At 49.5% G+C, this 21,639-nt stretch overlaps 1 protein-coding gene across 1 annotated transcript in view; it reads right to left on the bottom strand.

Moving 5' to 3' along the window:
• The window catches only part of Atp9a (ATPase phospholipid transporting 9A (putative)), a gene marked incomplete at its 5' end in the record, with an annotated part of 101,486 nt that overhangs the window by 49,220 nt on the left and 30,627 nt on the right, over nt 1–21,639 (bottom strand). Inside the window, 5 exon segments of the mRNA XM_055595962.1 lie at nt 3,176–3,251; nt 4,364–4,444; nt 9,235–9,329; nt 11,059–11,110; nt 12,648–12,706. Of these exon segments, the coding sequence (XP_055451937.1) occupies nt 3,176–3,251; nt 4,364–4,444; nt 9,235–9,329; nt 11,059–11,110; nt 12,648–12,706 (363 nt within the window).

Here is a 21,639-nt window from a genome sequence, read left to right as displayed (position 1 = left end):
ATGATATGATATGATATGATATGATATGATATGATATGATATGATATGATATGATATTTTATATTATATTATATTATATAGCCAGAAGAAGAAAATGGTTGCAGAGCTCTGTAAAGTGCCTGCTGCATAAATGTCTTCAACATTCAGTGTTCAAGCAACAGCGTGGTGTAAAACAGAGGCACAACAAAGGCCTGCAGAGAGACAGGTGAAATGGCTCAGAGGTGTAAGGCGCCCTTCCGTCAACTCTGCTGACCTGAGTTTGATCCGGGACCCACGTGGTGAAAGGAGAAAGCTGACTCCTGCAAGTTTCCCTCTGACCTCCACACAATCACCGGTGTGGTACATGCTGCTCTCTCAGAGAACCCCATTCAGTTCCCAGCACCAACATGGTAGCTCACAACCATCTGCAATTCCCAGGCCCAGGGAATAAGACACCCTGGTCTGGTCTCACCTAATAAATGAAAAATGAGTAAGAAAAATATACGGACTATCGGACTATGACAGAAAAATGACTAACACTGATGAGGCAGAAACAAAGATAACTGAACCGCCAGGCAGCCTTGGAAATGACACCAGTTACTTTTTTTGTTTTTTGTTATGTTTTTAAGCTATGCCTCTCTCTACATGGCTCTGTCTCTCTCTATATGGCTCTGGCTCTCCTCGAATGTAGACCAGGCTGGCCTTAAACTGACAGAGACCCCACTACCTCTGCCTCTTGATGGTATCCGCCATCAGGCCTCACCTGATTTTTGTTTATTTTTAAAAGCAGGTTCTCACTGTAGCCCAGGCTGGGCTTGAACTGGTGGCCCTCCTGTCATGGCTCCTGAGAACTAAGGTTGTTAAGGGTAAAAAGAGAACCTCAGGGCTGCAGAGACCGTCAGTTGAGACCGCTGCAGAGGACCTGAGTTCCGTTCCCAGCACCTAAGTCAGGCAGCTCACAACTGCCTGTAACTCCAGTTCCAGGGAATGGATGTCCTCTTTTGGACTCCAAAGGCACTTGCTCACAGTCACATAAACAAAAATTTCCAAGGAAAGAGAATCTTACTTTCAATCATCAAAGCATACCAGTCTCACAATCACAAATAAAGAGCTACCAATGAATGGCCTAAAAGCACAGAATGCTTAGGAACACAGGGGCACTGAGAGGCGGAAAGGAGGTGGCAGGATGGGCATGGGCTGCTGCTTGCCCCATGAAGCAGAGGGCACTGCAGGCCCTGGCACCGTGGCCAGGCCTGGGAGGCCCAGGGAGGACAGACTCCGCAGGACCAACCTCTCACTTCAGGGAAATTGAGGGCCTTGCAGAGTGTGGTGCAAACACAGCAGATGATGGCAAAGGAAGAGACACCTGTCCCCAGAGGTGCTGGTCTCGGCACCTGCTTGGTCACTGCCAAAGTCACGGAATCCCCACCTGTCTTTATGCCACAGCTCTGAGAAACATCGACCTAGAGAAATGGGTGAGGGGTGATGAGCAGGGAAAATAGCCCTTTGTGAGTAAAGGAGAGTTGTCCTGGGATTAGAGTGCAGCATAATTTGACACTCTGTCCACACTGCAGCACCCCACACATTGTAACAACTGTCCCCTCCCACCCACCCCAAGATGACAACCTGAGCTCCGTTCCTGATTCTGCCTTGGACTCTTACACCCTAACCTCTAGGAGTTGACCTACTACATGGCCCCGACTCTCAGAAAGCTGGCCCACTATGCAGTCCTGACCTCTGAGGAAGTTGACCCACTATGTGGCTCTGACCTCTTGGAGCTCAGGTCCTTCCTCTGTAGATATGGTAACTACAGTCTGGGTGCCGCTGAGAGCAGGTGACACCCATCAGCACCCAACGCCAGGCTTCATGCAGCCAGTATAAATCCCTGCTGCTGCGGACCAGACTTGGCTTGCGGGCCCCTCTGCTCATAGTCACTCCAGAAATCAGTAGCAAAGCCGTCACATCTGTGGTGGTCTGAACAGGAATGGCCCCCACAGACTCACGTGTCAGAATGCTTGGCTCAGGGAATGGCACTATTAGGAGGTGTGGCCTTGCTGGAGTAGGTCTGGCCTTGCTGGAGTAGGTCTGGCCTTGCTGGGGAAAGTGTGCCACTGTAGGGGCAGGCTTTGAGGCCTCAGATACTCAAGTTCTGTCCAATATGGAATCTAGTCCTCTTCTGTTGCCTTCAGACCAAGAGGTAAACTCTTGACTCCTCCAACACCAAGTCTGCCTGCGTGCTGCCATGATTCCCAGTATGATAAAGGACTAAACTTCTGGAACTGTCAGCCAGCCCCAATTAAAGGTTTTTCTTTACAAGAATTGCCTTGGTCAAGGTGTCTCTTCGCAACAAGAAGACAGAAGCTGGTACCAGGAGTGCTGTGATAGGGCCTGTCATGCCTTTGTTTGGAGGATGTGGATTTGGGGACTGTGGGTTAGGAAATCAGTGAATGCTTTAACCAGGGCTTAATGGGCCATCCTAGTAGGAACATGGAAAGCTGAAGGTGACTGGACCTGGGGGACCTGGCACAGGAGGCTTCAAAGGAGAAGATTTTAGTATTCTGCCTAGATCATTCTTGTGATATTTTGGTGAAGAATGTGGCTGCTTTTTGCCCTTGTCCAAACAGTCTGCCTGAGGCTAACGTGAAACGATTTAGATTGATTACATTTGCAAATGATATCTCAAAATGGCCCAGGATAGACTCTGTCCTGTGGTTCACACTTAAGAAGAGTGTTTTGACGAAACATTAATAAAACCCAAACTAAGACAATTCCCACCTCCCTCTGCTGTTTTCAACACAGAGACCCTGCCTTCCCGGTACTCTCCTGCCTCTACCCCAGGGTGGATAGTCCCTGAGAAGAGAACAGCCCCCGTGGACATGGCTTCCAGCCAGATCATGCACACCACTTCAATTTCTGGCACTATGATGTCAACTGAAGTGATGGTTATGGGCCATTCCCAGTGTGGATGCTGCAGAAGGCCCATGGGCCGCATGTGTATGCAAGTGTCCGAGACACAATCTGATGTCATGTCCAAGACACAGTTAGACGTCACTTCGGGCCCCCAGAAATGCTAGAGCAAATGGGCAACTCCATCTGACTGACAGCTCATTTTCCCAGCTGACGGGTGATGATTCTAATTCCAGAAGAGCTGTCTTCCCTGTTCAAATGGGTCCCACATTCCTTGGCCAGGTCTCACCTGACGCTATGACGGTGCCAGCCCACAGCGTGTTCTCGATGCTCAGACTCTCGCTGATTGGAGGGTCACTGTCTTCCTGAAAAGATCAAACACACACATTCACTGACAGCCGTCTCTCACTTTCCAAGGCCCAAAGACGCCAATGTCTAACAGTGTTCAAACCCTTTCTACAAAGTGGCAGATTTGGTTTGGGGCTTTTGGGGGTGGTAGAGGTCTACTGACATACACAAGGCCCTGGGTTCCATCTTTAGCATCACAAAAATACACCGCATACATACACACACACACACGTACAAATACATACATACACAAGTCAAGTGGCAGGCTGAGGCAGAAGGGTCGTAAGTCAGGGCCAGCCAGACTTATACCCAGAAGCAGTTTTATGGTGGGGGCGTGGCTTGGTGGTACAGTGCTTGCTGAGCATTCAGGAAGAACTGGGTTTGGTTTCCAGCACCAGAAATTGCAGGGTTTTTTATGGAACTAACCCAAGTTGATTTATATACTTTCCTTTTTTTTTTTTTTTTTTTTTTAAGATTTATTTTTGCAGCCAGGTGGTGGTGGCTCGTGCCTTTAATCCCAGCACTCAGGAGGCAGAGGCAGGCAGATCTCTATGAGTTGAGACCAATCTGGTCTACAGAGTGAGTTCCAGGCCTCCAGGGCTACACAGAGAAACCCTGTCTCAAAAAAAGAATGCGATAACACAGGGTATTTAACTTCTGTTCCACAGGTGGATTTTAACTTTATATTCTAAAAACAGCAAATTCAAATATACTTTCTGTTATAAAAGATCTGAAAAGAGCTCAAATTCAAAGCTGGCAGATAGGGCTTGATTTCATTGTGGTTTTGGGGTTGTCCATTTTGACGGGCTGGCCATAAACTCACAGCAGTCCTCCTGCCTCAGTACTGGGTTTATAGGGACATGCTGACACACACAGAGAGGATCTGCAAGACAGAAGAAGCCCCGTCTGCCTGGAGAAGACAGGGATTGGATGACAACAGCTGCTGCTCTAGAACTCAGGCTCAGAACGGGAAGAACACTCTAGCTGTTACTGTCCCCACCGAGAAGCCGTCCATCCATCAGCCTTCAAGGTGGGGCTCTGGCAAGGAGCCTCAGACGGATGCAGCACTGTGCACCAGCCTTGGGCACCGTCACGGCCACACACTAAGCCAGAGCTCAGGTCCACTCACCCTGGTGAAAGTCCCCAGGAAATTGTGAATGTCGATGTTGGGCTCTTCAGCGTACACATAAGACCGGATCTGCAGGAGGTCCTATTCCAAAGGGGAAACTCACGGTTAAAAACAGCAGTCTGGAGCCAAGGGTTCAAAAGCAAACGTATTGTGACTTCCTAAATAGACCCTCAAAACTCCTCCCTTACGGCGGTGTAGAAACTGGAGTGTATAAACCGCACACTCCCTGTGTGGACATCTGCTGACTCCATCCACCCAGCACAGGTTACACTGCAGAGAATGGGCAGGGCAGATGGCCTGGACGTCTTACCCCAGTGCACAGAGCTGCAGCGTGGAGAAGATGGCTACGGGAAACGACAGGGACAGGGAGGGGCAGCCCTGCCCCTGTAAAACAAAGAATATGGGGGCCTCGGGGCAGGCAGGGAGAGAAGGCAGGAGAAGCAGCCACTCTCCAAGGGAAGAGTGAATTTACTGAATGTATTCTCTTATTTGTGTGTGTGTCTCCAGGTGGGAGACACATGTCACACACACACACACACACACACACACACACACACACACTCAGTGACCACCTGCAGGAGCTGATTATCTCCCTCCTCCCTGTGGGCCCTAGGGATGTAAAGAATGACAGCAAGTGCCTCACCACCGAGCCATCTCCCCTTCCTGCTACCCATTTATCTTAACTTCATTTTCTCAAGCTTTTGCTACAGAGTAACAGGATCTGCTTTGAGAGCTCCAGTTTCCTGGCCTTGGTCAATCACTCTAGCCACAGGCACCGGCCCCACACACTCAGAAACCATCCACTGATTGCTCTTGTAGCCTTGCTCGCTCTTGCAGCTTTGCTCACTGGGCAATCACCTGCCCATGGCAGCTATGGCCTTGCACATCTGGTGCAAGATGGCATCTCAGCTCCTTCACAGGGCCATCACCACTGCACTTGACCTGCGCACCCTCACCTGGGATGTGACCGCACCCACCACTGCAGAGCAAAGTACTACATTAAGACAAGACGTGGAGAGGGCCGGGTCTCACAGCTGCCCTGCAGTGGAGGCTCCCTGACAAAGGGCACCGCCTCTCTGGCACCAGAGGCCTTCCGCGCCGTCACTGTGCCCAGCTCCCCCTCACACCTGTTCATCTAATACAGCCTCTCCCTCTCCTCGCTGTACTCATCCTGACTTTTTTTCTCCACACTTTATTTACTCACCTCTATGAACGAGTATGTATGTACCAAGTGCACAGGCAGAGGTCAGAGGGCATTTCCCTCCTCCTACTGTGTGGGTGCCCTAGATTGAGCTCAGGTGACCAGCTCTGGGGCATCACGCATGTGCAAGCGCCCCACCCAGGGCTACCCTGACTCTTGTTCCTTGAAAAGTGTCTTCCTACCTCCTCCTCACTTGCTTTTTCAAGGGGACACAGAAATGGTTTTCAGGGAAAAGGCAAACAAGGGTTCTCCTACTAAACAGATCTTTATTTGCTTGTGTGTTTAGAGACAGGACCTCACATAGCCCAGGCTGACCTTCAACTCACGGTTTAAGCCAACGATGACCTTGAACTCCTACCTCCACCTCCTGCATGCTGGGACTAAGGAGCAGGCCACCACGTCCTGTTATGCGATACTGGGGACTAACCCGGCTTCACGAATGCCAGGTGAGTAGTCTACCCACTGAGCACACCCCAGCCCGAGAAACCTTACTTCAAAACACTTGGCATATAGCCCAGTGTCAGAGTGGGCACCTAGCACATGTGGGGCCCTGGCTCCACAAACAAACAAAACAAAAGAGTAAACAAACCGAGCTGCCAGGTTATAAGAGGTCTGTGGATGCAAAGAAATAAGAATTTTTAATGATCTACATCACAATTTGAGTGACTGGAGACTGGTCATGTGCACATACCTGTCACCCCCGCAATTAGGAGGCAGAGGCAGAAGGATCAACAGTTTGAGGCTGGCCTGGACCACAAATTGCTGTCCTGTCTCAAAACAGTAAAAAAAAAAAAAAAGAAAAAAAAAAAGTAAATAGTTCCACAAATAACCAAGGCTTCAAGCAGACTGGGGACTGGCACACAGCAAGGAGAAGGCCCTGGGAGCTAGAGAAGGCCACTAGCAGCCCTCAGGCAGGCTGCAGTATCCAGGAGGCACTGTAGATCCCAGCGCTGATAAGGAAAGACCCGCAGATTTCTTTGCACACTGAGCAGGGGAAAGTCAGAGAGCAGCAGGGTCTTATCTCCATTAAACCATCATCCGCAGGTTGGAAGGCTCACATGCTAAGCCTGAGAAAGATCTGGAAAGATCAGCACCTCCTTTACAGAATCCCCTCTGGAACAGATAAGGCCTGGGGCAGAGGCTGGGGAGCAGGACTTCCCACTTTCCAGGGCTTTCTACACAGCTCCATTTGCTTTAGAGCCAGGAGTTGCTGGGGAAGGTGGTCCCAGTAGATTTCTTTGCTCTGATGGAATACTTTTACTCTTAAAACAAACAAACAAAACAGCCACAAAAAAAAAAAAAAAAAAAAAAAAAAAAAAAAAAAAACCTGCTCCTCTTGATCTCCTAGCCCCAATAAGGCAATTACTGTCTCCCCAACTGCAAAGTCAACAGTATCTTATCTATTTTTAATGGTCCCACCCCAGGCCTAGGCCAGACAAGGGCAAAATGAGTGTCTATTAAACCAGAAGACACTTCTGAGCCAAGACTGTGGAACCCTCTGCCATCTTAGCTTCCGACTCTGGTACCCGAACCTCCCCATCATTCTAAGGGTCAGATTACTTTCTCTGGGGAAACTCCTACCAGGAAATAAAACACAGACCCATAAGAGAAGAACAGAGTCCCACCCTTAGATTAACTCTCTCCCAAGCAGAAGAGGCTGCCAGGGCTCTTGGACCAGGGCCAGAACCATTCTGGAGTTTCTCATTTTAAAACGAACTACAAAAAAGAACGTCTGTGGCCAGTGAGTGTGAAGGACACGTTTATCATCGTGCTGATGACACACACGGCACTTGCACCTGCCCCTGCCCACGCCTCCTCTCCACTCCGAACCCAGGAAGAGTGGTATTCCACTTCGCCAGTCCAGATGCTAAGGGAAATCTAGTCTCTGGCCATCTATATCTGGCACAGGGCACTGAGATGGCCCAGTATGTAAGGCTCTCACAGCCAATCCTAACCCTAAGCCCAACCACGAGAGTTTGATCCCTGGGACCGACTGGCATGGTAGAGAGTGAAAACTGACGCCCACAAGTTGTTCTATGACCTTCAGACATGTGGACCCACACGCATACACACATACATTAAAATTAAAAGTAAGAAATAAATTTAAGCTGGGTGTTGTGTCAAACGCCTTTAATCTCAGCACTCAAGAGAGGCAGAGGCAGGCAGATCACTGTGAGTTCCAGGCCAGCCTGGTCTACAAAGCGAGTCCATGACAGCCAAGGCTGCACAGAGAAATCCTGTCTCAAAAGAGAGAGAGAAACAAACAAACAAATAAACAAACTAAGTTTAGCCAGCTGCTGGGCCAAGCCTCTAGACAGGGGCTTTGCTCTGTGACCACCTAGGTTTATGTTCTAGGACAGAGCAATGTACACACCAGTTGGTGACCACTGGTAGGGGCACTGCCTAGAAATGGGGAGGCAGAGAATGCCAGGTAAGAGTGATCAGGAAATGTGAGATGCAGCTCAATGGTAACTCAATTACCTAGTGTGTGCAAGGTTCTAGGTCTAATCCCAGCATGAACAAAGGAAAAAAAAAAAAAAAAAAAAAAACAACAGTTAAAACCAAAATCAATACAAATGCCTATAGGCTGGAGAGACATTTGTGCAGAGCCTATGTGATGGGCCTACCACGAGGACCCCTGGGAAAGAGCATCTTGCTAGAGGAAGTACCAATCTAAGGCAGACAGACATACACTTGAGCCAGGGGCCAGCAGTCAGAGGGGTGACCGCCAAGGTCAGAGCAGAGACAGTGCCTGTGGCTGAGGACAATGGCAAGGTCTGATACCTTAGTCACTGTTCACTGCTGTGAAGAGACACCACGACCAAAGCATCTCTTGTGAAATGAAAACGTTTAACTGGGGCCTGCTTACAGTTTCAGAGGGCTAGTCCATGATCGCCTTGGGGACAGCATGGCGGCACAAATGCTGCTGGAGAGGTAGCCGGGAGCTGCCGTCCCAACCCACAAAGGCTGAGAGAGGGAGCCTGAGCCTTGCATGGGATTTTAAAACCTCAAAGCCCACCGCCTGTGACACACTTTCTCCAACAAGGGCACGCCTCCTACTCCTTCTCAAGTTGTGCCACTCCGTGATGACTAAGCCTTCATTAGATGAGCTTAGAGGGGCCGGTCTTGTTCAAACCACTACACCTGCAGAACAGGACCTGAGTGAGTGCCGCCTCGGCAGTTCTCACCTGGGGGTTGCGACCCCTTTCAGAGGTCAAACAGCGGGTAGCCTACATATCAGACACTTGCATTACAATTCATAGCAATAGCAACATTACAGCTATCAAGTAGCAAGGAAATAATTTTATGGCTGGGGGTCACCATGACGTGATGTATTAAAGGGTCGCAGCGGTAGGGAGGGTAGGAACCACTGCTACAGATGCTCTTAGCAGAAGAAAAGGCCTTCCCTGCCTATCCAGCACACCGGCAGGGTCGCCCTCGGTACGCTCACTCCTCATATGGGATTGGGGCTGCCTTTGGTACAATCAGGTAAGTGAACCAACCAACGCAGGCTCAAGGCTCTCCAGTTCCCCACCAGCCCCCTTCACACGCCACTGCCCCCCACCCCCATCGCCACCGGACGGGGACCCTGGCCTCTAGGTACACCTGAGTGTGAAAACCAGCTGTGCCCCAGTGGCCAGCAGGCAGCTCTTTGAGAAAAGCTACTCACGGCGGCCGTGGGGAGCCGCTGTGTGCAGGCCACCGGCAGCCGGAGCTTCCAGTCTGTCTCTCCATCCAGCTGGTCCGTGCGTAAGAAGCAAGACCCTGCAGAGAGAGTTGGGCACGGTCTGATATCTGTAATTCGAGTGTGGAATGTTAATTCCCTCAGCAGCTCCGGGGCACTGTCTGCTCTGGTCCTTGAAGAAATGGCCCATCAAATGGCCAGTGACTTGCAGGGAAAATAAATCTCCACTTCCCGCTTCCTCTACAAGGTCTGGGTTCAAATCCTCACTCGACCACTCGCTGTAGGGTCTAGGGTTAGGCCCTTGACTTTGCTGAGCCATCATCTGCCCTCATGTGTATAAAAAGTGAGACCACTGTAACAGTCCAGCAGAGTGATAGGACAGTGGCCAACACAGAGACGGTCACTCCTTGACCATTCCTAGGCTGGGACACAAGAGTTTCCAGACCCCTTCTTAGGAGCATTTGGATTTGGTTCCAAGGTTTGTCACTTAGTGGCTTGGTATCTCTGAGGCTCACGTTCCCGAGGTGTAGGAATGGAGACAGAAAGATTACCCTCCAGGGATATACAAGGGCTAAAAAGCCAAGCCATGGTCGCTGGGCATGGCTACTGGAAAGAACCATGCCAGGGCCTGCTCTTGCTGCAGAATAAACCCCTGCAGAAACCCCAAATCCATGATGCTTCAAAATCCAACATGACTGATTGATGACTGACTGATTTAGAGTCTCAACTATCCCAGACTGGCCTGGAACTCACCATATAGTCAAGGACGGCCTGGGACTTCTGATTCTCCTGCCTCTGCTTCCTGAGTGCTGGGTTGACAGGTGCGTCACGTGCCTAGTTTTATGCTGAGCTGGGGAATGGAACCCAGGGCCTGGGGCATGCTGGGAAAGCACTCTACAAACTGAGGCACATTCCCAAAACCCTGTACAATAAAGCTTTGTTTCATACATAAAATCTCAAGCCTGAAACACTCTGGTCCTGTAAGGGACGCTGAAGAAGACAGGCTTGCACATTCTAGGGACATAAACCTCAGTTGTGTCATAAGCTCTGGGACAGCGGGTCAGACGGAAAGTGAGTCCAGGTCACTGACTCTCACTGACATGCAGGTCACACTTCCAAGCCCCCGGGCTGGGGACAGGGTTTCACTTTATTGTGCTTGCCCTGTGAAGGTGAAGACCCAGGTTCAGATCCCCAGAACCCGTGTAAAATGGGATGTGGTAGGTAGGGCATGCTGTACTCCCCGCCTTCATACTCCACGAACACAGACCGAGACAGGAGAATCTTGCCGGGGAGTACAAAAAACTTCCTCGCACTGAGGCCGAACACAGACAGCCATGTAGGTTTCCGGTGTGATTTTTGGGGTGTTTTTGTTTTTTTGACATAAGGCCTCACCAGGCTACAGGCTTGGAGACAAACGCCTTCTGCTGAGCCATGTCACCAACCAACCCTTCTGTGTTTTGGTGTTTTGTTAATTTGGGGTGGGGGGGTTGTTCATTTGTTTGAGACATGGTCTCACAATGTAGCCCCTCATTGGCCTGGAACTTATGTAGTTTTTCTGACCTCTAACTCAGAGATCTGCCTGCCTCTGCCTCCCAAGTGCTGGGATTAAATCGTGTAATACCACCCCCAGCCAAGTATTCTGTGTTTTTAATGATAAAAATCTCATGGACCTACAAGTACCCAATACACTTCTAACTGTGAAGGACCCCTCTACAGAGTCGTTCTGGCTCGCCTGGGTGACATTTCCAAACAACGACACTGCCGGATTATCAGTGGAAAGGTCACTGTCTGTGTCCATTAGATGCTTACCATTTTTCTCTGATGTCCTCAGGAAAATCATGTCAGCAGGGACCCGCTGGTTCTGGGAAATGAAAGGAACCCCGTTAGTGTGGCGGCCACAGTGGAGTCTCGCCCCAGACTCCATCATGGCTAAGCACAGGGTTGCCTTGTCTGGAGTCTGCAGGATCCTGCATACTCTTAAGCATTTTACAACCACCAACAATGAGTCATCTGAGTTCCGGGGGTTCCCGGAGTCCCGCCTTCGCCTCCTGAACCTGCAGCCAGAGCTGGCCCCACCCTACACACCCCCAGCTAAGGTTGAAGGCAGACGTGAGCACTCTCTACCACCTCAGCCCCACTCCGAACTGGACTTTCCTCTTATGTGTGTGGGTGTGTGTGTGTGTGCATGCACACGCATGAGAGTATATGTACATTTGTGGGTGTGCGTATATTTGCGTGGAGGACAGAGGTCCTTGTTTTTTTTTTGAGACTGGATCTGACACTGGCCCAAAACTTGCTAAGTAGGTTCCACTGACTGGCCAGTGAGTCCAGGGATCTGCCTGTTTCTGTCTCCCCAGTGCTGGGATTAGAAGTATGTGCCACCATACCCAGCTCTTTTTTTACATGGATGTCAGGAACTGAACTTGGGTTCTTATTTTTGTGTGGCTAACCATTCTCCCCCGTCCTCTTGTTTGGCTTGCAGCTGGACATAAGGAAGTACAGTTGTGAGAAGTAACTAAGGCCAGTCTCAAAATAAAGAGGGAAAGCCAGATGTGGTGTGTAGGCCTTTCAACCCAGCAGAGGCAGGCAGGTATGTGGGTTCCCTAATCGATACAGTAAGACCTTTTTTCAGAAACAAGTAATAAATAAACAGAAACAAATACACGGGGTTTGGGATGAAGGCAACAGCCCTGTGTGGCCGTGGTAAGAAGGAATATGACAGTAGACAGGGCTCTGACCCCAGGCGTTCACGTTTCCCTTAAGTTAACCTTGAGTAACTGTGCTTAACCAGCTAACAAATGGCACCCCCAATTCTTACAGAAGCAGGTTAAGACAGCATCTTCTTTCTGACCAAATATCATCCCCAGGCTTTCCACCCCCACCCCCAAACCTCCCACCTTCCAAAAAGACTCAGTAAGTCAACGTTAGTTCAAGTGACAAATGCCAACACAGACTCTCTGCCATGCTCGTCACTCTCCACCCGTTCTCCATAGAATGGTTGGCAGGCATCATGAGCCAGGACACACAGGTTAACAGATCCACAAAGGTGAATTCAATAAATATTTTTAAGTGTCATTGTGCCAAGCTGTCTTGTAGAAAAGACATTTGATTAGTGGGTTTGTTTTTTTTTTCTGAACCCACCCCCAACAAACACAGCAGGCAGAACGTATCCTGTGTTTATAATTACGAGCACCCCAGAGCACGGGTATGTTGGGAAATCTTTTTGTGCTTGTGTCAGGGGAGAGAGGTTTTTCTTCCCAAGGCAGAGATACTTGCCGGAATCTCAGGGGTTCTTTTCAGCAGCCCACCAGATGCACAGGGCACAGCCAGGGCTGGACCCAGCCATGGACCGCTCCCACCCATGCCCAGACCCTGAGAAGCTTCCAGCCTCCACTCACCTTTTCCACAAGGATGAGATCTCCCACCTGGATGTTTGAGCTCTTCACCTTCACGGTCCCTGCAAAGCAACAGACCGACGCATCACTGTCTCGGACCACTTAGATTCTAACAGGTAGCAAGGCACGAGAGCGCCCATATCCCTCCTCTGCCTCATGAGGAGGAGGTCTGGCCGCAGGGACTTCGGAAGCCCAGTCTCCACTTCCCAAGCACCAGGAGACCTCAGGCACTTCAGGAAAGACGGGCTGTCCCTGCCATAGCTTATCATTTCTCAATCAATCAGTGACACGGCACAATTAATGTTCACAAATACATTAATAAATCACCACGATCAAATGCACAGGGGTGGGGAGACAGCTCAGCAGGTACAGTCCTTGCCACACAGACACGAGGACTTGAATCCCACCCACAGGACCTACATACAAGCCAGAGGGACATCGGCCACTCAGAGGAGTTGCTGCTCCCTCAAAGGTCGAGGTTAGACCCTAGCACTCCTGGCTCATAACTGCCTGTCATTCCGGCTCCAGGGGGATTTGGTGTCCATTTTGGGCCTTTTCCAGCACCCTAGAACATCTCCCTCTCCCCCCCCACACACACAACATAATGCTTTTTTCTCTTTCTTTATTTTAAAGGTCAAGAATGGTGATGCACAACTTTAATACCAGCCCTTGGGAAGTGGAAGCAGAGGAGCTCAGGGAGTTAGAGGCCAGCCTGGGCTACATAGTGAGAGCCTATCTCAAAATACACGATAAACAGCACATCCTTTTCACAGAGGGTTAGACCATTCCGGGGATGGAAAAATTGGGGCCCAGTAGAATTTGAGATGGAGAAAAGAGCGTGGCCCATTTACCTGTCCACCAGGGGGCACCAGCACCAGCAGGCGGGGATTAGAGCTCTGGCGGACTCCAGGCATCAGTCTCGGGAGAGCTTAAGCCCCACCCTTGGCTGCACTGAACTTTCCCTCGTCTCATCTTTACCAAACCTAAATTTACATAGAAGTTTTTAGTAGCAAACACATGCCAATGGCCTAACTCAAATGACCACACCTGGGTTCAGCTCTCAGCCACCCGTGGTTAGGCCTGTCTTTGCGATGACTGGTCACCCCTCCGTCTGTGTGTGGGCTTGCCAGGGAACAGCATCTGGCTCTCCAAGGCTTGTCAGGGATTCGTCCAACAACGTGGGGATTTACTTCTAAATCCTTCACACTTTTTCTTTTTACAATAAGCGTTTAAGTAGGTTGCTTTTCCAACTACACACACAAAACCAAAATTCTTAAACTCTCAGGCCCACAGTCTTTGCCTTCCACACCCAGTCCTGAATTACAATCAGCTCCTTTAAACTCTGCCTCCCTCAGGCCATCTGCTCTACCTCAGCAAACCCCTCTAATCCAGGCATTTACAGCTTCTTGGTCTCCCCTGCAGGTCAGTCCCTCATGCAAGCAAGCCTACTATTCCTGACCCAGCCAGCAAGATCTCAAGGGGACCGAGGACCCAAACATGGCCGGGACCCTGTGCTGCTTAACCAGAGCCGGTCTCAAGAGGAGCTGAGGGGGATGAGCCACAGCTTCAAGAGACCCCAGGCCAGAAAAGATGGGTAAGAGCACTAGCTGCTCTTCCAGAGGGCTAGGGTTCTAGTCCCGGTCCCCACATGGTGACTCACATCCATCTCTAACTCCCACTTCAGGGGATCTGACGACCCCTCTGGCACTCACAGGCACTGCATATGTGTGGTACACAGACATGCATTCAAGGCAAAACACTCACACACTTAAAATAAAAGCATAAAAAGGAAAAAGAGATACCTAGACCCACACCTGTTACACTGCTGTGGGGGCCAAGCATGAAACTTGGACTGCCCACCTCATATGTTCTGGTGGTGGTGGTGGTGGTGTGTGTGTGTGTGCGTGCACGGTGTGCTCACGTGCACATGTGTGTGGAAGCCGAATGACAACTTTTAGGAGTTGGTTTTCTCTTTCCACTGTATGGGTCCTGGGAGAGAACTTAAACTGTCAAGTTGGCTACAAGAGACTTTAACCACTCAGTTGCCTCACTGGCCCTATTTCGTGAGTCACTGAAAAGGAGGGGCCAGTGGTCAGCGGCCGGGATTAAGTCCCAGAATGGAGACTGTTTAGAACCCACAACTCCCAACCACATCTCAACCACTGTCTTCCAGAAAGGAGGAGGGGAAGAGGAAAGAGCAGGAGGAGGAGGAACAGGAGACGCAGAAACAGGAGCAGAAAGCATAGGAGCAGCCAGGGCAGGAGCTTAAAATCCTTAAAGGAGGGCCAGGGAGGTGGCTCAGTGAGTAAAGCCAAGCCTTGGGATCTGAGTTTGATCCCAGGTAGGAGAGAACCAAGTCCTGAAAGTCATCCTCTGACCTCAACATACACACACACACACACACACACACACACACACACACACACACACACTTCTAATTCTTAAATCTCAACACTGGACCTGCATTTCATTTGGAACTGAGCCCTGCCTATTCTACAGCTGGCTCAAGGGAAGACAACAAGCCAGAGCATCTTCCTCAGAAAACACCCGAGAAGTGGAGATCCAGAACCCACCCTTTCCCCTTCCGGGATCCTGCAGGTGTAAAGACTTCTCCACACACAAGTTTCATGTCTGTATTTGTTCCGTATATGTGTGGGTGCTTGTGTGCCACAGCATCCGTGTGAAGGTCAGAGGGCGACTTAAAGGTGTTGGTTCTCTCCTGCCACCATATGGAGTCTGTGGGTTGAACTCCAGTCATGGGGATCGGCAGCAGGTGCCTTTACTCACTGAGCTATCCTGCCCAAGGCTCTGAGGCTTTTCTTTGGTGCATTGTGGGAGACTCCGATAGAAGCTGGAGTGATATTCCTACAAAAGTGAAAACTTTCCAGACACATCCCTGATCATTAACCAGCTTCTGATAAATCCATTCCATCCACTTTCGCCTGCCTCGCCCCAGCAGGCTTGCAGTAGGTTTCCAACAGGGGCCAAATGGCCAGTGAGCACAGCTGTTTATTTCCACAACGCTGGCCCCCAGCCTTTCATAAGCAAACCAACAGCGCTAAAGCCGCCTTTCATGGATGACGGCCCCCAAATAAGGGCAGCCTGTGTCCGTGGCAGGGAGACGCCAGATGTTTCCTTGGGCCGAAGCACGTAAATGACCACCCAGAAAGATCTACACACACTCCAACCCTCCCCCCAGAGGATCGAAAACCATCCTTCAACAAATTCCAGGGCACCGGTCTGTGGGGCCCTGTTTTTGACTCTCAACACCTCGAGTTGCAATTCTATTTTTCATCGTGAGCACAGGACAGTGACTGCTGTCCTGGTCTGGCCTCCTGGGCCCCTGCTAATGGATTACTCTTTAATCTAACTGGCAGCGACAAGCTGTAAATTCCACTCGTGTGTATATTTCCTGCGGCTGACATCGAAACACCTCCACAGGCCCAGAGTTCAGAGGCTTATAGGTGAGGTTTTCATATTCAAATAGCGGCAGTTCCAAACCCAGGAAAAGATTCACTTGAAAAGCAAGCCAAGGTTGAAAAGTGTGGTCACGCAGCACCTTTGTTTAAATAGGTTAAGAACTTTAAAGGAAAGAAAGACTGGGTTTTAAATAGTATAAGTTTATATTCAAGTTATAAGCTATAGAGACTTTTCAATAAATATATCAACAGTCAACACCAGTAGACAATGTCCCAAACCACAAACAGGCTAACAGCCTGAGAGCAGGAAGTAGCTTCTGGGAAAAAATTAGCAATGCAGGGGGTGGCGAGAGGGCTCAGCGGGTAAAGGAACTTGTTGCCACACCTGCTGACCTGGGCTGGGTTCCAGGACCCAGATGGAGAAAGCTGAGAACTCCTCCAAGCAGTCCCTAAATGTCCATAGGTGTGCCAGACACTCTCACACAACATACACACACAAGAAAAAAAGAAATACATGTGATTTGAAAAGAATAACTGCACAAATTTAATGTGAAATAGTGTTTAGGTTTTGTTTTGTTTTTTTTCTTCACTAAACAATAGATCCATTTACCAATGAATTACAATAAGGATGAAATATTAGTAAAGAGAAACCTGAAGCATCACTTACGGTTATCTGCCTGACCTCATTAGAAAGGCTGTGGTAGGTCTGTCTTAATAAAACTCAACAGAGCTACTGGCCTGAACTTTATAGGGCTGGGGAAAATGGGGGGGGGGGGGGGGGGTTTTTTTTGGGGGGGGGGGAAAGGGGGGGGGGGGGGGGAGAGTTCTTTCTAGGCTCAGGAGAACAGCCTTGAAACATCCTGAAAGATCTTTGCAGGACTTTTAAGACCTTAACATGGAGAAGAGTCCATCGCTGGGGCCAACAGCATGGCTCAGCTGACAAAGTACTCACCCATGCGAGCTTGATATCCTGAGTCCGGGCCCCACCACCCACCCACACAACAGACGCTAGTAGCTAAAATTAAAGGAAAGAAGTTTTAGAGCCCGTAACTAAAATTCTCTCCTTTTAAAAATAAATAAGCAGTGGGCGAAAGAGATGGCTCTCATGTCAAGAGCAATGGCTGTCTTGTAGAGGACCTGATTTGATTCCCGGCACCCACAAGGTAGTTCACAACCACCTCTAACTGCAGTTCCGGGTGATCTGACGCCCTCTTCTGGCCTCCACAGGCACTCCATGGACATGGTGCACAGACACACGGGCTAGCAAAACAACAGCCATAAACAAAACAAACTAACTAACAAAAATTTAGCCCAGAGAGGAGGCACTTGGGAAGCAGATTGCTGGCAGAGCTATGTGAGTTCAAGGCCAGCCTGGCATACACAGTGAAATCCTGTCTCTAATAATAATAATGAGGATAATGATGATAGTTGTAGTTATACTTTTAAAAAGCACATAAATCCATATTCAGTCGTTAAACACAGTCTATACATGAAGACAGAAAAACAGTGCTACAGTTAATGATTAACTGAACAAGTTCCCTTTATGGTGACTAAAGCCAGTGGAACAGGAACCCCTAAAAGAAACACAGGGACACTCAGGTCAGAAGGGACAGAAGGTCACCCTAGGAAACAAGCCACAAGAGACTCTGATAAACTGAACCAGGGGTTTTCAAAGGAAGAGGAGCCCTCCGGCCCCAGGCACTCTGTAGCTGGGCTAACTGTGCTCATGGGACACCACAGAGTGGAAGCAAACGGAGAGGGCAAGGGACCATGTTTAGTATATAGCACCACCCTAAAAAAAAAAAAGGCTGAGGTGTGGACACCAGGCATGGGCCTCTGGCTCAACACTGATTACTTGCCATCTGCCCAGATGTCCCCAGCAGGAGTGAGGCCACTGTGCTCATTATGTTTCTGCTTGCACTTTCTTTCAAGGCTAATTACCTCAGCTTCATTTAGCCCTGTGTCGGGAGTTCGCTGGGAAGGCAAGCCCACATGAAGAAGCAGGTACTCATGTGTAAAAATGCAAGCCCTAGCTCGTGTCTCTCACCCCCCCACACACACACACACCACAGCCGCTCCTCCCCCAAGAATCAAACTTGCTAGAAAAACATAAACTAGAAAAGTCTAAAGAGAAGTTCATTTGCTTGGCCCTTCCTCACCCAAACTGCGTCTTCTGCTGCTGTTTTGCTCACTGCTGTTTGAGGTGAACTGAAATCTTTCTGAGCAACTAACTTCTGCTGGGTTCTCTCCTTCACTCTCTTTCTGGCCTCACTTGCTGGAACTTCAGAGCGCTTCAACACTGTTAGTTGGGGAAGACGGTTGGTTGGTTGACTGGCTGGTTGGTTGGTTGACTGGCTGGTTGGTTGGTTGGCTGGCTGGTTGGTTAGTTGGTTGGGTTTTTTTGTTTGGTTGGTTGGTTTTTTGTTTTTTTTTGTTTTTTTTTTTTTTTTTTGAGGAACGGTTTCTCTGTATAGCGGTGGCTGTCCTGAATTTACTCTGTAGACCAGGCTGGCCTGGAACTCGAGATCGACCTTCCTCTGCCTGCCAAGTGCTAAGATTGAAAGGTGTGTGCCACCACTGCCTGGCAGACAGCTGTATTATAAAAATCCATAAATATCTAAGAACCAGACTGGAGTAGTAGCTGAGTTTGTAGAATGTTTGCTTAGCATGGAAGAGGCCTGGGTTTAGTCCCCAGTACTGGGTGTGAGGGTGCATGCCTCTAATCTCCAAGTAGAAAGCAGAAAGGATTACAAGTTCAAGGTTACCTTGGGGCTAACCTGGGCTATTTGACCCTTTCTGAAAGTAAATAAATAGATAGATAATTAGATAGATAGATAGATAGATAGATAGATAGATAGATAGATAGATAGACAGATAGATAGATAAGAGTGTGAGAGAGAGACAGAGAGAAAAATGTGCTTGTCTCAAACGAGGTAGATGGCTATCCTGAGGATGACACCTGGTTTTATTCTCTGGCCTACATACATGTAAAAACACACACACACACACACACACACACACACACACACACACACACAGAAAAGTTGTAAAGCCTGAGAGCCTTAGGGCTGTACATGCAGAAGCAGCTGAGCTCATCACACACACTGAGCGTTCCCTTGGCTCCTGCACTGTGGCACCTGCGCCTAGAGAAGGAGCCTTATGTTCAGGCAGGCCTGGGTTGCCTCCTCAGCTCTGCCCTGACCTCACTCTGCCCTCTCAGATACAGAGTTTCCCTGTTATTCCAGAGCCTCAGCCAAAGCCTGAGCAATGGGTAAAAAAAGAAAACTCTTCCTTCCCCTCCCTCTCCCCTACACACCCCCGAGAGTTCCCTTCTTGTTGTCACTTAAACCAGCTGACAAGGCCTGCACTGGTGCCTACATGGCTTTGGAAAGGCAGTCCCATCTCCCTCTGTGAGACAGGATAGTCCCCATTCCCAGTGCCCTTTGCTCCCTGTGCCACAGTTTGTATGTAAGGTTGCAGAACTGACCTTCCCAGGGCCTCGGGGCCTCACTGGTTCTGCCCTATACTCAACCTGTTATTTTTGCAGAATTCTTTTCCTTTTTGAGACAGAGTCTTCCTCTGTAACCCTGTATGGTTTGGAGCTCACTGTGTAGACCAGGCTGGCCTCAATCTGCCAGGTATCCAACCGAGTGCTGGAGACAAACCGCGTGTGCCGCCACATCTGGCTTCTGTGGAACTCTTTACCAGGGCTAGCTGAGCACGCATCTGGAACAAGCATGAGACCACATTCAGAAGATTCCTTATTGGGTTCAGTGCTCCACTAGAACCATCTTGAAACTCCTGTTTTTCCAGGCCCGGGAGTGTTGAGACAGGGTTCCCTATGGCTCAGTCTAGCTCTAAACCAGCCTTGAACTTCTGATCCTCCTGCTTCCAAACCCTGAGTGCTGGTGGTCTCAGCATGTACCAACATACCCAGTTTTGTCTGTTTTCCTTTTTAAAGTCAAGGCTTCCCCTATGTTGCTCCAACTGCTCTTGAACACCTGAGCTCAAGGAATCCTCCTGCCTCAGCCTCCCAAGTGGCTGGAGCTATCACGGTGTGAATGACCCTGCCTATGGATCTGCTTCAGGCATGGACACGCCTGTCTGTGTGGTTTGAATGTGATCTCTCCTCCACTGGCTCGAGTTCTGGAACGCTTATTCAGCAGCGTGTGGTGCTTTTTGGTAGGTAGGCCTAGATGGAGGACAGTCTCTAGAGGCTGGCCTTGGAAGGGGACTTCGACCCTGGTTCTGGCAGCCTCGTGTTCTCATCCTAGTCCCCGGGGATATAAACATGCAAACAGCCTCACCCCACACACTCATGAAGCCCTGCTAACCTTTCCCGCCAAGGTGGACTGAAACTCTTAGCCCAGGTCGGTCTTTGTCTCCTACATTGTCTCTGTCAAGTGATTTGGCCACAACAACACAAAAATCACCAATACACCTGCCTATGAAACACCCCACCCCGACACACACACAGTCCTGCTTTGCTTTGTTTAGAGACATGGTCTTACTACCTAGCTTTGGCTGGCTCACTATATAGTTCGGACTGGCCTCAAAGTTAGAGCTCTACCTACCTCTCCCTCTCAGATGCTGAAATTAAAGGTGTGGGCCACCATGCATGACTAAAACTGGATCTTACAAGTGGCCCAGGCCAGACTTGAACCTACTCTCCCACTACCTCAGCCTCCCAGAAGCTGTTGTTACATGTGTGAGGTACCACAGCTGGATGGAACCCTTACGTTCATCTGAAACCCTTACTTACATGGGCCTTGTTTTACTTCACCAGGGGCCCCTGTGTCCTGTGAGACTCAGGGTGAGGGCCACCTCTTCCAGCCTTGAACTTTGGGCTCATGTCTCTTATCCATTTACTAACACGTATGAAGCACGCTCACCACTCAGAGCACACCAAGGCTCCACACAAGAGAAACATTTACAGCAGTGCACCCAGGTAGAGTCTGTACGAGCCCTGGTGAGCTCACATCTGGACCAGCCCATATGGCAGGGAAACCGAGAAACAGTGCAAAGCATGGACCTTCAAACCACTGTGCTGATGGTGAGGACCTGCTAAGAAGCAGGGGACGCAGTATCAACCGAGGCACACCGAATCTCTAATTCTCACACTCAAGAGGAAGAGGCAGGCGAATTTTGAGCTACAGACCATCATGGGCTACAAAGTCACACCTGGTCTCAAAAAAAAAAAAAAAAAAACAAGCAAGGTGTGGAAGTTTGGATGAGAAAGACCCCCACAGACTCACATATTTGAATGCTTGCTACCCAGTTGGTGGAACTGTTTGGGAAGGATTAGGAGGTGTGGCCTTCTTGTTAGGAGAAGTGTGTCCCTGGGGGTGGGCTTAGAGGTTTCAATAGCCCACAGCAGGCCCAGTCTTGCTGAGTCTCTCACTGTCTCCAACTTGCTTGAAGCACCATGCCAGCCTACCGGCTGGCTGGACCCCAACCACAGTGATTACAGAAAAAAAACTTTTGAGACTGTGAGGCCCACGAGAACTATGTAAGACCCTGATTCAAAAAAAAAAAAAAAAAAGGAAACAGAGAGATGGCTAGTTATTACAAGCATA

Source organism: Psammomys obesus, unplaced genomic scaffold (genome assembly GCF_907164565.1).
Source record: "Psammomys obesus unplaced genomic scaffold, mPsaObe1.curated_primary_1811, whole genome shotgun sequence".
NCBI lineage: Eukaryota > Metazoa > Chordata > Mammalia > Rodentia > Muridae > Psammomys > Psammomys obesus.
Note: the sequence above shows the minus strand (reverse complement) of the source record. Positions and strands in the feature narration are given on the sequence as shown.